The 16,536-nt window shown below is 33.1% G+C and overlaps 1 protein-coding gene across 1 annotated transcript; it reads left to right on the forward strand.

The window, feature by feature from the left end:
* Window positions 1-1,196: 1,196 nt before the first annotated feature.
* On the forward strand, window positions 1,197-8,153 carry LOC107845900. Its single transcript, XM_016690410.2, has 7 exons — window positions 1,197-2,605; window positions 2,999-3,114; window positions 4,442-5,815; window positions 6,493-6,940; window positions 7,020-7,173; window positions 7,339-7,432; window positions 7,538-8,153. The coding sequence occupies exons 1-7, from the start codon at window positions 1,781-1,783 to the stop codon at window positions 7,653-7,655; spliced, it is 3,129 nt and encodes a 1,042-aa protein (XP_016545896.2). The 5' UTR covers window positions 1,197-1,780; the 3' UTR covers window positions 7,656-8,153.
* The last annotated feature ends 8,383 nt before the right edge of the window (window positions 8,154-16,536 follow it).

Raw genomic sequence — 16,536 nt, forward strand, 5'->3', positions numbered from 1 at the left:
AAAAAAAAAAAAATCACGAGTCACGACAAATAATAATATGGAGGGAGTAATATCTTATCTCACAACACCACAGTCCACATCAAATACCTCTTAGTACCTTCTATTTACGTTCTTTCTCATAAGGTACTTTTATATGGGAAGCTTCCATTTTTTGTTTATTTGCTCAGCATTTTCATGTGTATTCATAAAAGCAGAATCGCACCTAGGCATACCTATTTTGTTTTTCTCTAGATGGTGTCCGATAAAAGCGAAATTTGACGTTTATGATTTCTCAAGCAATTTTAAGTTAATACATAATAAAAATAATAATTAAATTTACAGTACAATATTTATTAATGTTTGACAAATTTCTTAATATATATGTAATGTTTAACAAAAAAATATTAAATTCATATACTATATTATAAATTCGCCCTTGTTCAAAGTAACTATGTGCACCCTTAGCCTATCTACACAGCCTATAGGTATATCTATCGTGTAATTTTGTTCACTAATATTTAATAGAAAAAAATGACTTTTAAAGTCATTATGTCTAGTAATACACATCTAGACTATTTCATCACATGTTATTTCCCCGCAGTATGCTTCTAAATATCAAGATTTAAATATACGAAAAGAAATCATAGTAATTTTTCTGTCTCTAGTGAAATATGGCCAACTTCATGATCTGTTAAGCTGCATAATTGTGTGGCCTTGTCGTGCTCTGTATTCTTTCTCTTTTCTTATACTTGTAGATCGTATAAGAATTTTTCGTTATAATGATAAGTTTTATTTGAATTCAATTCATGTTTTTGTATCACAATATTTTGCTATAACAGTTAAAAAGTAACTAGACAAATAAGATATTATAGAAAATTTTGATTGTATAATAATAATATTTGTTTTTTTTTTTAAAAAAAGAATCTCTCTACATCTTTGTTTCCATATGGAAAATTGTCTTTATCAACTTCTTTCCTTCCGAACAAATTTCACGTACAATATGAAAAAAGAACATAAGAGTGATTGCTCATAATGTAGTCACTAAGAAAAGTATTCCATCGGTTTTATTTTATGTGGCGTTCTTTTACTTAGACACGATATTTAAAAAAAAAAAAAAAAAAAAATTTAAAATTTATGATCTAAAATAATTTTAAAATATTTGTATGAAGGAAAATTTTAAAGCTAAACTATTCTAATTATAATAAGATGAGGTTCTTCTTGCTAACAAGATAAAGATGTCACATAGAATAGAGAGCTCAAAGGGGCTGCCATGATAAATATGAGGGAATGGAGGTGTTTAAATATAGGCGTAACGTGCGTCTGAGCTATAATTAATCGGTTGACGTTTCAAATTCCCTCCAATACAACTTCTCTTTTACCTTAAATTAAATACTCATCCAAAATTATAGCCTTTTATTTTTTCAAATTTCAACTTTGAATGACTCATTAGATTAGACCAAAAAACAGAAGCATGATAGTTTGTTATTATTATGGAATTATTGAATGATCATTTTTTTTTCAAACGACCCTCCTAAAATCTTGTTCCCTTTTTCATATATTCTGTTATTTTTCCTATTTTTATGAAACTTGTTTCTCTCCTCTTGTCTTAAATCTTTTTGCTTGTTCAGAAAACACTTTGACATGTTCAAAGATTTCACCCTTTTTCTAGTTTTTTTTTTTCTAATTTAGAATGATATAGTTTAAAAAAAATATTTTTTTTTTGTTATGATTCTTGATTTGTAGGGGAAGAAGAGAGGATTAGTATAATAATAATAATAAAGAAGAAGTTATAAAGAAATTAATGGCTTCTTCTCAAGTAGAAATTGCCTCCTCTTCTCCATTTGGCTATGTTGTTAATAATAGATGTTGTGTTACTACTAGAGATTCCAATACTTTTTCGAAAAATTTCAAGAATTTGGTTCAATATTCCCACTTGCATTCTTGCATTTCAAATCAATCCAAGAAAACATTTGTACCTGATTCTTGTGAAAATTCACAAAACAATGGTGATTTATGTGTACACAAAACTGAATTTATTAAGAACGATACTAGTAATGCTTCTAGTATTATGGTGTTCTCAATGGACAAAGAGAATCAAGAAAGTAGTAGTATACAAGTTTCAAATCTTGATGGTGGTGGTGGTGTTTCTTCTCTTGTTAGAAAATGGAAAGGTTTTGAAACAGACTCAAAATCCGAGAGTTCTTTGTTTGTTGGAATTCAAGAATGTGATGAATCTTGTTCCGTTGTGAAAGTTGAGTCATTTGGTGATTGTGATGTAATAAAACAATCAGATAATAAAACGGATGATGTAAGTAAAGATTGTGATGTTAAAGAGAGTGAGAGGTTGGGAGTTGCTGATATTATAAAGAAGTTGAAATTTGATAACGGTAATGTTGTTTCTGTGAATGGTGGATCATTGCCTCGTGTTAGGACAACAACAATGGATCATCATTCGGAACAGCAAAGGTGTAACTTTTCACCGGTTCTGAGTTCACCTCGTTTCATTAGGGGGCGTCAGGCGTTTAGCGATTTGCTCATGCAAATGGAACGTGATAGGCAGAGGGAAATTGAAGGTCTTGTTGAACGTAAGGCGGTCTCCAAGTTCCAACAGAAAGGCCGCATTCAGGTGCATTTTTATCTATCTCAACGTGATATTTTGTATTGTACTATATTGTGATACTGAATCAATGTTTGGATAAACAGTATTATACTTTATGTTTGTTGTTCTTTACGCCTTTTGCTTGTTTGGTTCGGCTATATTGGACTGTAGAATAACTAATAAGTTCACTGAAATACCATAAAAATACTCCAAATCTTGAATTAATCGACAAGTCAAAACTCAGAAAAAGAAGATGTAGAGTATGTTGAGCTTCTAATTGTCTTGAGGAGCAAATGACATTTAGTTTTCTTGACGTATGTATGTATCAATTCGAATGGATTTTCACATATCTAACAAGGTTAGAAGGTGAGTTCTATTTCTGGATGCTGATTAATCTTTATAATTCAACTTCTTGACTAGGCTTTGCTTCGAGTTAGACTCATACGACATGGTGCGGAAGTTAGAGGTGGCCGAACAGTGCATTGCTCAGCATCCGAATCAAATAAATCGACACATTCTTCAATTATGCATCTCAGGTGCAGTACTTGCTTCTGTTTTTTTGTATTTTTTGACTGCATGTTAAACTAAATAAGATACAAAGCCGTAACACAATCATGGGACAATTCAAGTGCACACGATCAATTACAGTGCCGTGTTTTAAGGCACCAAGTCACCCGTAAGATCTTAAAACCAATATCTTGGTGAAAGGTCACTACTCTTCGAACCAAGTCTTTCTAACAAGGCACCAACTTTCTTTTTTGATCCCTGAATAACATTTCCTTTCACTGAGGAATGGGCGGGTGCTTTAACATAGGCAAAATTGGGACACAAAAAGAAAAGATTCAGGTGCTCCTGAGTGAAGAGTTCTTCTACCGAAGTAGCATTCTTGTTACTATTAGAACACATTATGATTGCCAATGCAACATCTTTTAGTTGTCGTTTCGTTTTGGGATGCTTATGAGGTAAAATAGTCCACGCGGTATTTCTTGTTTTCAAGTCTTAATACCTCTGTGCGCTTCTTTATTACGCTTGATTCCTTTTTCTGTACAATCAAGAGTTTCCACACTTTGGGTGTGTTTGGTATTAGGAAATGTTTTCCAATTTTCTCATATTTGATTGGGTTGAATGTTTTGGAAAATGTTTACTGAATGGACTTATTTTCCCTATATTTAAGGAAAAATGACTTCCCTGCCTAAAATAAGGAAAATATTTTCAAAACTCTTTCGACCTCGACACTCAACCCCGACTCAAGACTCGGTATCCAACCTCGACCTGTAACCTGACTCAGACTTGACCCGAGCCCAACCTCATCTCGTGGTCAAGGTTTGGTCTTCAATCTCAGTTTAGATTATTGTCGGGGTTAGGTCTCGAGTCAACATTGGATCCCGGGTTGTGGCTGGATTGGTTGTCTGAGTCTCTCATTAGAGCAGGGTGTGGTCAAGGTTCTGAAGCGGAATCGAGGTTAGGTTCGGGGTCGTGGTCAGGTCTTGGGTTGATGTTGCGGTAAGGTTGGGTCTCGGATATATGTTGGGGTAAGGACAACTCTCAGGCAGGGTTTGGGACAGAGGTTTGGGTCTGTGTTAAAGGGTGGGTGGGGACTCGGGTCCGATTTCATAGTATCTGCCTAGATTATACCTAAATGCTCTTGGAACAATATCTTCTTCTTAGTAACCAACCACAAGAAGATAAGTAAGAAAACCATATTTTCTTTGGAAAACATTTTCTTTCATACCAACCGCACCCTTTAAGCTGAAGATCCAAAGCATAATTTACTCATGAATTGTGCAGTGAAAGGAACTCAATTATGCTTTTTTTCCAAAACAAAGTTCTGATCTTTCTAATGTATAATTCTATTCATTTCAGGAAAAAGTTCAATACAGTCGGACAGCATGGTGTTGGTGTCTCAAGAAACACCTCAAAAGAATTAGCAGAAAGCAAACATGAGAGCGGAAGCCTCCCTTCCACACCAAATCAACAACAAAAAGAGAACAGTCATCAAGACTTTAAAAGCGTAAGAGGCCCCCAAAGAGAACTCGCTCGTAGTAACTCAGCTAAAGCAGGAACTGGATTTTCATTATATCAGCAGAGAGAAGAGGATCCACTTAAGGGGCTGCTCAAGGAGAGAGAACGGATGCAGCTTGTTGTAGCCGACTCAATAAATACCTCTATAGCGTCAGGAGATAACATTCGAGACACCAGCTTATCTAAGAAAGGGAATCATCATAAACCAAGAAGCCCCCATAAAGAGGTAGCAGATAACAAACCAAAAGTCGAAACTATTGTTACATCCAATCCACTACAAGAAAAGAATCGTCATGAGGAAGCACCTGATCAAGTAAGCCCCAGGAATGTGGCAACTAGCATACATGTTAGAAACATGTTTCCATCACATCAGCAGAGAGAAAGGGATCATCGACTTAAGGATCTTGTCAGGGATAGCATTATGCAACCTGGTTTAGCAGACTCAAGAAGTACCCCTAAATCTGGAGAAAATGCTCGAGACTCTTGCAGAGTTGAAGAAGAGAGTCATCATAAACCAAGAAACCCCCATAAAGAGGTGGTAGATAACATCCCAAAAGTCAGAATTCTTTGTATATCGAATCAATTGCCTGAAGTGAATCATTATGAGGAATTATGTAAGAAATTAAGCTCCAGAAAGGTGGCAACCAGCATACCGGTTACTAACTTGGCCGAAAATCAGAAGGAGATGGCACGTAGCACCAAAAAATCAGAAGGTTCTTGTCGATTAAATGAACATGACATGGATCTTAAGCATCAAGAAGTTAACACCAGCTTACCGAGATGTACTTCTCAAGCAAAGAGCTTTGACAATATTCCTGAAAAAGCTAGTTGGGAAAACAAAAGATCTGAAGCTAGCCACAGCAACCTGTTGGATTTTGTGGAGATAGCAAGACCTTTTATGAATAGAGGTGAATCTAAGCAGCTTCCATGGACTTGTAATGAGTGGTCTAGTATTTGCACTAATCCTCAAAGCGGCCGGGAAGAGGAAGCGACCAACAAGTGTCTAGTTGAAAGTTACAGCGGCTCGGTAAGTGAATATTCTCTCTCAGCTAGTGGATGGGATGAACTGCAGTCTAACTACCAGCAAGACAATGAAGACTGGATAAGTAATATCTCTCGTCCACGTAAAGAATGGGAAGGTCTCAGGCAAGAAAGATACCAAGAGATGCTTGATCCTTTCTCGGACAATCATGACTTACAACAACTTCTTCACAGGTATTAGAAATTTACTCAATTTTATGGTGATACTAATCCTAAAAATTTGTTGTCATTTTCTGCACTTTTGTGATTTAGATTTACTTCCTAACCATCCACGTTAAAAAAGTTTACTTCATCTGGCCCATTAGCGTAAAGAAAGATATTACAGGCTCATTTATACATAGACTGATAGACATGCAGACTTGATGCATCTCTAAGTGATTGCAAGACATTCTAGCTAAAAAATCAAGACAATGAGTGGAACGAAAAAGTAAAGTTTCCTTATTAAAGCATTTAATTTTCACTTAGAAACACTGACAACCGGACTACTCAAGCACGAAGCTTATGTGTTTTTGTCCCTGTTAACGTTGTAGTGAATTACTCAGTCTGATACAAGACTGGAATCAGCGATATAGATTTCTAAAAAACTGAAAAGAAATACAACAATTTAACAGACCAGCTTTGCTTATGTGTTTTTGTCCCTCTGAACGTTGTAGTGAATTACTCAGTCTGATACAAGACTGGAATCAGCAATACAGATTTCTAAAAAACTGAAAAGAAATACAACAATTTAACAGACCAGCTTTGCTTATGTCTATGTACTTGCTCACTCCAACGGTATTAATCCTTCAACTTTTGAAACTGAAGCATGGTCCATGACATGCACTTTGATTTTGATTTTGATATTCGTGCAGAAAAACTGTTTCAATGTTTCTTAACAGTGCTTTGAGAGAGGAAATAGATCGGATAATGGCGTCTCGCTCACAACAACTACCAAAAGCAATGAGCAGCCATGTTGAGGAAGAAATATCAGCACAAGCGGCTGAAGAAGAGGAGGAAGTGGAACAAAATGTAAGAAAAGAAGAGGATGAGGTAGGAGGAGAAGAAGAAGAGGAGTGGGGCTATGACGATGACTCCGAAGATGAAAATAGTCCTAGTAGACAACGGTACAATGAACCTGAAGGATTAATTCATCAGAACATATATTCACAGACTTCACAGTCATGGAACACAAATCCAGACCAGGAAGTCACTGATGACTCTTATCACTTCACATCTCCTTCTTCACTACAATCTCAATCGTCTAATATTTACTCCCAACACATTCAACCATATTCTTCCTCCACTGGACATCCTTCGCCTGTAAGTTGTCTATCTTTGGAGTTACTTACCAGATATAGTTGTTAAGTTGGGATTAGACCTAATGACATTGCGTTAACAGGAAATGGAACTCATATATGAGATGAGAGGGCATATGGAGCAACTCCACCAAGAGATTTTTGAAATACGGAGATCTATGAAGAGTTGTATGAACATGCAAATAAAATTACAACGTTCGATTAAGCAGGACGTTGCAGCTGCAATCAGTCAGTTAGGTGAGCTGGAACAACAAATATCTGTATATGAGAATCTAATAGATTTGATTATTTTGAATTGATATTTTATGTTTTTGTTTTGACTTTGCAAAAACCTTTGTGGGGGGTAGAATACCATCTCCTTTGATTATGTAAATAAGGGACTCAGATTTTTCATAAATACAGGTCAAAATAGCATAGGAAATTCAGATAACAAGGGCTCAAACAAAGGAAATTGTCGTATTTGCTGTTCGGAGCCAGTTGACTCGCTTCTTTACAGGTACTTGTATATCAATAGCATTTTAGCCATGATAAGTAGGGTAGAGCAATTATACTAGAAACTAAAAATACTAATCATGTTCATTACTTTGTCTATTGTTTTCAGGTGTGGACATATGTGCACCTGTTTCAAGTGTGCACATGAATTGATTTCCGGTACTGGAAAATGTCCAATATGCCAAGCTCCAATAATCGATGTTGTGCGTGCATATGCTCATTCATGATGTGCATGTGAACTAGATTCTGATCTGGAGGTATGCCAGACAACGACAACAAAATTGGTAACTATGCCTCAATTCTGAGTAAGTTAAGGTCGGATATATGAACCTCCGCTGTTCATGTCACTGCACTCAAGCCTCATCACAGTCCAATATTATGTAACACATATCTATGCCAGCACATCCTGGCATAGGCTAATCATAATTTACTAGTTTACTCTGGTTACCATCCTACTGCAGTCTTCAAGTTCACACAAGCAGAGTTCTGGAGGTTTGCCAGACGCCCTTTTTGTGCCAAGGAAAGACTAGCAAAAGGGTGATTTTAGTTTTCTTCTTTTTGTTTCTTCTTAGTCATCAAATCCTTTTGTAGCTAATTTACTATCATAAACCAGGTTTAGATTGACAGATGAGTCGGTCTCCGTTGGTTCCATTAACCATCCTTGTATATGATAGGATAAAGGAAAGAGAAGTTCCTTATGGTGATAGTAGAGTTGTATCTTTCAAGTTTCTTTATATTTACAATTCTAAAGCCACTTGGAGATTCTTCGCAACGTGAAGAATCTTCAAGACTAGCATAATATAATATATACAGTATTAACAAATTATCCTTAGATGAAACTATTCTTATTTGAAAAATCATTCAGAACGATTCAAATTGTGCCCACATACATGACGCTTGCTGATGATCATTTCCAGAGCACTAGTCGACTTGTGGCGATCGAACAGTAGATTAGAGAATAGACGGTTCCTTTGATCAGGCTAATTTGTACAGGTAAACTGGTGATGAAATCATTCTGAACAAGAATCAGAGTAGGGCGCGAAAGCTACCAGTACTCGATGAATTACCTGATGTTTCTCCATTAGTCAGATACTTTATGCTATGTATATTTGCTACTTTCCAACACCTTTTCCTTATGGAAATCTGGAAACAACATCCACCAGTTAAAAAAGGTTGAGAGATTCTTCACAAAGTTTGGTAAAGTTACTGTCATTTGACCATGAGGTCACGGGTTCAACCGTGAGAACAACTTCTTGTAGAAATGTACGGTAAGGTTGCATATAATAAACCTTGTGGTCTGGCCCTTTCCTCGACCTCTTAGCGGGAATTTTAGGCTGCCAGGCTGCCCTTTATTGTTCATAAAATGTGAAGTTCAGTTCTGGCCTTTGCTTCATAAACTGGTTGCTCTGGAAGAAAAAACAGCCATGCAACCTTTCCTAGCAGTGTGACAAGAAAATCAGTTGTAGGTTATCATCATTGTGGATTCAAAACTGGAGGTTTATGACTTTTTACGATGATCTCAAGTTGATATACAATAATAATTGAGTTTATGATCAAATATTCACAAATATTTAGTGTATTTCCTAATACATATTCACGGTTTGGGTAAAAGTGACGGTGGCAGAGCCAAGAATTTATACAAAGGGATTAAACAAAGACCAGAGTTGGAATTTGATCTTTGTAACCTAAAGCAACTTTTGAACCACCTTAGGATTGCTTTAGAAATTTTTTTGCTTATATCACGGAGATTCAGTGATTATAAGGTAAAAACCAAATAATATATTTTTACCTTATTTGCACAATGTAACCAAATCACGTTTATTCGTTGGGTCACAAGAAGATTTTGGATAGGTCATGCTTATTGATGAAGTCAGAATTTTTATCAAGAGTGATTCAGAATATCTAAAAGTAAACAAAAAAAAAATTAAAGAAATCTAATATCTACTATATAGAAACTGAAAGGTTGGGGTGGTTGCTCCTCGACTAGGGAACTGTTCCCAAATTCACTCACAGAACAAGAACTAGGAGATAAATAAGGAAAGAAGTGCAGGAATATAGTAAAATAAAGACACGAATTTTATGTGAAAACTCCTTGCTCAAGGGAGAAAAACCACGACATGCCTCTAGGATTTCAAAGCTCCACTATACTCAAACAACTTCTTGAATACAGTCTCCAAAGATTAACCTCCTAACTCTAACTGGAAATCACCTCCAAAATTTCAAAGCTCCACTATACTCAAGTAACTTCTTGAATACAGACTCCAAGGATTAACTTCCTAACTCTAACTGGAAATCCTCAAGCTAACTTTAGCTTAGACAATCACATAACTCTAGAAGATTTACAAAGAGAAGTTTTGCACCTCAACACCTACGAAGATCATAAACAAGCGTAGGCAAGCGTTTTAAGTACGAAATACAAAAACTCAACTATAACAAGGAAATAAAAATACAACTCAATAAACAATAGGTTTCCGTTACAGTTCCAGCCTTTGATGCAGCATTGCAACACTTCTGAAAGATATTTAATTGTGAGTATATGGAAGTGTTGGTTTTTTTATTGAAGAAGACGAGCAATATATATTAGGACAAAATTTAGAAATAGCATACTTATCCCCTTAATTATGAGTTTCATAGCAACAATTTTATAATTACATAGTATAGCAAGTTGTATTTTGTATTTTTGCAAACTGTTGCTACAAAAATACAAATACATATGATTTTACTGTCCTTATGATCGATATGTATTTTGTATTTTTATAAACTGTTGCTACAAAAATACAAATACATACAAATACATATGCTACAAAATGTAATTTGATAAAAGTGTTGTTATTTTTTGTAATTTAATACTTAAGTATGCTACTTTATGTATTTTTTTTCCTATATATTATGACACAAGAAAACACAGGAGAGATCTCATCGGTTGAGGCAAAAAGGTGGCAGCAACTTTTCACCAACTTTTGTACTATATGTCAGCCGTGACAGTTTGACTGTGACAGCGACAAGTGAGCCCAGCCTGTTCCCTAATACATCGAAGCTTTTGTCATCACAAAAACTTGAGGGAACAGGTCCCAAATTATGAATTTGTCAATCATCAAAATTAAAGACTTAACATACACACACAAGAAAATTAACCTTGTATTATACAATACAGTTTTTCAACTAAGGGGATTTGAATAAACTCCTTCGCAGCCTAGCTCCGCCGTTGGGTCATAGATTAAGCATCGGTGGAGCCAAAAATTTTATATAAGGAAATTAAAAAGAAATTTTATACTGTATAGTTGCCACCCAAATAATAGTCAATAAATATACTCATATAATATACATAAATTATACATATAATTAGTGTATATTTGGCTTGTAGATGTTATTATTTTTTATTGATCGGTCAAATGTGTAGCTTTCCTAAAAATCCAAGTTGGGATTTGCACTTGGAACCTAAAAATCACTAAGCTGGATATTTTTCTTTATATCAAGGAGATTCAATGATATATATAACCAGAAATTTTACCTTATTTGCACAGTATAACCAAATGTGAAGTCTAGCTCTGGCCTTGTTCTTAATTTCTACATTAAGGTTTTTGCCTTTATAATTTGGTTGCATTGGAAAAAAAAAATGGTCTCGCAACTTCTTTTGGTCGTGTGATGTGAAAGTTATGGGTTCAATCATTCAGGTCATGAAAACAATTTCTCGTAAACACGATAAGTAAAATTAAAACAAATATAATCTATCTTTTTTAATGGGTGAGCATAGAAATTGAAAAATTAAAAAATCATACTGAATATAATTAATTCGATTCTCCATTTCGTAAATAACTCATCTCATATCAAAGAATCCAATCGAATTGAACATGAAAAAATTTGACCAAATAAAATCAAATCGAATCAAACAGACTATAATCCGGTATTTAATATATGTACCATCAAAAATAAAAAATCAAAGTATTGAATCAATAATTTTTAAAAATCCTATCAAAGTACCAAACGTCCAACCCCACCTGTTCTCCCAACCCCACTTAATTCGAAATTTAATGCTTCTAGCTACACTTTTTTAACGTGATAATGAAGAACCATCCCCACTAAAGCAATGCATGTGAAGTGATTTGGCTTACGAATAAGAGTTGTACTAATTAAGAGCATATGGTTGTCACTAGTCACTACTCACTAGTAGTACTGTATATGATCTTGCATAAAGCAACCAAGAGGACAACATTTCTATTTGAGTGTCAACTTGAGAAAAGTGGTTGTCATGGAGCCTATACATATACACGCTCAACTTTTACATATATATACAAATCGAGGTGTCAAATCAAAAACAACGAGAAATTTCGTTAAAAATATTCAAAATTTAATGCATAAATATATATATAAAAAAATTATTTGTACACCTAATTAATTATTGGAAGTAAGTAGTGTCAAGGGGTATTTTTTTTTTTTTTTTTTTTGGGAAGTTACATTGTGCAAATAGGGTGCAAAAATGATCATTCTTTATTATATGTGAGCTGTTGAATCCCTTTGACATGAAAAACAAAATTAAATATAGTGGTAAGGGGTTCAAAATTGCTAATATCATACGTTCAAATTATAACTCTGAAATTTTAGAATTATGCTACGTTGGTCCAATGAGTAATTTCAAATTCGACTGCTAGGTTAACAAACGGATTGATCAAGGTATAACCCATTAAAACTTGAACGAGTTAAACGAATTACTTAAAATGAGTTGATTTTGCTACTTCTGCAATTAAAAATTAACTGTTCAAGGACTATCATCTTTAATGTAGGTATTAATTGATGATGTTTCCCTTGGCCCTCCTTCCCCTAGGAGCTGGAAATTTGTAAGTAATACTCTTTTTATATATTTTTGTTGGTTGGATGAAGGATGCTTGGGACCCTACAAATTATAAGCATAGCATAGCATGTGAGACAAAAATAAGAGAACTTTTCACTGTTGCTTTTTGTGTTTTTGTGGTTGCAGTGCTACTGTATCTAGATCATATATATGTGCACTTATTCACTATGATATGATTGTAGTTGTTCAAAACCAAGCATGCATGTAGGTCGTAGCTAATAGCTATCACCTAATATTTGGGCATGTAGGTCATAGCTATCAATATGGCTGAATTAGTTAATATTTTATATATTTATTTGTGGAAAAACTATGGTGCATAGAAAACATGAGTTCAGAATTATCATACATGATCAATGTTTATAATTACAATCTATAGTTATTTATAGCTAAGTTAAACCATCCTCCCCTTCCCCCGCCCCCGATCTATCTGCACTCTTTTGTTTTTTTTCTTTTAATTCATTCAAATTGTTAATTAGTTGTATATTATATTTCAATTGTATATCGTATATATCAATTGTATGTTAATTCATAATTTCATATTAATTCAATATTCGTATATATTTCAATTGTATTCCTATATGTATCGGTCGTATACTAATTCAATATTACCTAGCACAAGAAAGATGTAATTTTATGTAGTTTCATCTGTATATTGTATAATTTAAATGTATATATGAATGAATTTTCGTATATGTATATTGGACTCCTCCTTTCAAAAATATATATCTGAATGTAATTTGTATATTGAATAGGAAAGATTGAAGAAATGTATTATCGAATTATATATTATTATAGTCTATATTGAATAACTTTGAATCTGTACATATATATTTTGCAGAATGTATATTGAATAAGTGTATGATATTAGTTGTATGAATCATATATAAAATATAAATATAATGTATAAAATTATACAATTTATTCCTAGAAGTGCAAAAGAAAAAAAGAGAAAGAGAAAGATAACAATAGAGAGAAGCAACGAGATAGAGGGGAGAGGAGAGTGAGATTGGGAGAGAAAAGGAGGAGAGTGGTGAAAGAGAAGAGAAAGGGAGATGCTTAAGACATAATTATGTTTTGTAATTATACAAAGTTTAATCATGACCTTGTAATTATGAACTAAATCTTATTTGTTTGTTATGTTTTGCCTTTATTTATAAGTAAATGTTATTTCAACATTCAAACTAATGTTTGTTCTTGTTAAACATCAAAATAAATTAATCACAAAAGTATATCTATCTGTTAGATACTTCTGGCTTAAGTTTTTAAAAAGGTTCTGTATGTATTCTTAAGTGTCCATTATATAAATGATTAACTACTTAAAATATATCATCCCCTTGAATGATATGCGTTAGCCACAATAAGGCATAAAACTCAAGCCTGACGCAAGTGTGGCTGATATCTATAATAACAACATATGACATATTTTGTTGAGTTAACTTATATACGTAGATGATTAAGAATTCACATAGAAACTTTTCAATAATTTGAGAAGTAAAATTTACCGGGGAGCCTAGGTCCTAAACGTTTAGACTTCCGAATTTATCACCAACCTGAGAGAATCACTTAGCTTATATCATAAGCATCTATATGCGCAGAAGAAACTTTTTAAAATAGAGAACAATATCCTGAAGAAAAATTAATTTGTTTTATAAACTAATAAAAGACTTAAACAATAATTATTGAAATTTCAAACAAAAAAAAATCGAACATAATTGAATCTAACATCTACCAATATCTATGAAGCCTCTAAACACATGAGTCAATGTCAATAGGAATAAAAATCCAACATAGCTCAAAATATAAAAATAGTTCAATAAGTATAAACAAGATGCCTTTTAGAGAGATACAGGATTCACCAATAGTTGATACGAATGGACCTAGTACTGCACAGAATCATGAACTTACATCTCAAAACCTACATCATAAAATGATGCAACGTCAAGACAGTATATACGCAAAATGTATTGACATGCAAAATCACAAATAAAATAGTAATAAATGAAAATACAAATATAGTAGGTACAGTCCAAGAAAATGACAAGCTGAAGTGATAAATGGTAATATAAAATGAATGTTTTTTTAATTTATGGGAGTAAGTGGTGAACTGACATAAACCATCATGTAAGCGCATAGAGTCTGATCTCAGTCCGATCAGTCAAACCATCATATATCTTTCCTGAAATAGGACATGACATGACATGATTGCTAGAAAGAATCCATAAATATTCCTTCTCGAGACTCATGAAAAAGTGTCATCCAACTTATGAAATGATATCTATCCTACGACGACTTATGCAATTTCGGACATTTGTCATTTAGACCTACCTATGTCTTCTCGGTCAGCCAACTAACTCTCTTAAGCTTATAATGTGACCTTATTGATTTATATTCGAAGTGTTAGCCTTATTAGGCTTATGCTCATAGTTTAGCCTATTTAGGATCATGTACATAATTTAGCCCTTTTAGGTTCATAATCATAGTTAGCCACCTTAGGCATCATGTATGAAAATTAGTCAACTTAGGTTCATAAGTCATAAATTTATCATCCGCTAATATTATTGAGAACTCAAGAAAAGTAGTATCATAATTCATGCTGTCATGATTTAATATATAAGTTCTCACAACTTTATAGAAACAAAGCTTTTGGAGTGTTCATATCATTTTAGCATAGCTTAGGATTATGAAAATCATATCTTAAGGTCATGAAGACATTCTTGAAGAAATTTGTAGTGCTAGAAGTTATAAGGATCATGTTGTTATGGAATAATTCATAAGAGAGGAATTTCATGATATTATAGAGTTTATGGAGATTTTGAAAGATTCAAGTTATTATAGCATAGTTAAAGATTTCATAGCATGATGGAATTATGTAAGAACTTTGAAGTGTTATTATTCTTGAACATAACTAAAAGTGGAAGAATTCAAGTCATCATATAAAAAAAAAAGCGAGAATAAATAGTTTTTTTAATTGAATAATAGAACAAAAGAATTTATGTTGAAGATTATGGACTTTCATTTTTATAGTAAATTCTCAATTTGAGGATTCATGTGTAAAATTTTATCATTCAATCAATATTTCAAAGTTCATAAATTTTCTAGATCACATAATTTCATAAAGTCATAAATTTATAATTTCTTGAGTTCATGAATAAGATATCACATAATTTACATGGATTCAAGAAAATCATGAAATAAAAAATTTACCCATGAAATCTCATTAATTTTTTACTTGAAGAATTTGATTAAGTCTAAGAATTTGGGAATTATTCTAACCCTAATTTCATCATGAAATTAATTTGAATTGAGAAAGAATGAAATTCATGAATATGTACGGATAGTAGTCCTACATAGCTCAATACACTAGAAAACTTAAAATCGGAAGGGAGAGGCTAGACTTGATTCTGCAGTCAACTTTTTTCGAATTTTTTTGAGTTATAGTTTGTGAGAAGTAAGAGGAATAAGAGAATGTCAATTAGTATTTCTGAGTATAAGAGTCGATTGAACTGTTTTAATGTGAAATGAATGATTTTGAAGAAGTAAAATGATCAAAACACCCCTAAAAAAAATACTTGAATTGAAAAACTTCTGTCATTTTTTATTGTTGCTCAGTAAAATATACGTAACTTTTTATTCGAGACTCAGATTTATGAGTAGTTGATGACGTTGAAAAGAAGAATCAAGTAATTTTAATTTGACAGGTAATGAATCACGCAACTCTACATAGTCTAGAAGAAAGACTTATTTGATTGACCCTTGTATGAATCTATATGAAAATCTTAATCGTTACAGGATCTTTCAACTCATCTTCGTGCTAGATAATTCTTATCACCTTTAGTCACATCCAATACACTTCCTAAAACTAAAGATTGACTCAACACCTAGACACTAATAAAATTATTGCATTCGGGTCTAACTCATATGCAGAATGGTTTAAGTCTTAGTTCAAATGTTCGAGGTGTTAGAAAAGGGGTGGACAGAGCTTATAAGTCACCAGTTTATGTGAATTCAGTAATTTTTATTCACACCCTATATCTGCATATACAATATATTAAAAGTATGAATACCTTTAGAAAAAATAATTTAAATTTTTTTTGCTTCATTAAAAGTCTCCATAATAGATAAAATTGTCATTTCACCTTTTTCTTATTATTTTTATTATATTAAATATTGAATGTAGTAAACATATTAAAAATTAAATAGCGAAGATTTTTTTATTATGATTAAATTTTTAATTTTATGATAACTTTTTTCCTCACATT

This window comes from Capsicum annuum, chromosome 10 (genome assembly GCF_002878395.1).
Source record: "Capsicum annuum cultivar UCD-10X-F1 chromosome 10, UCD10Xv1.1, whole genome shotgun sequence".
Classification (NCBI taxonomy): Eukaryota; Viridiplantae; Streptophyta; class Magnoliopsida; order Solanales; family Solanaceae; genus Capsicum; species Capsicum annuum.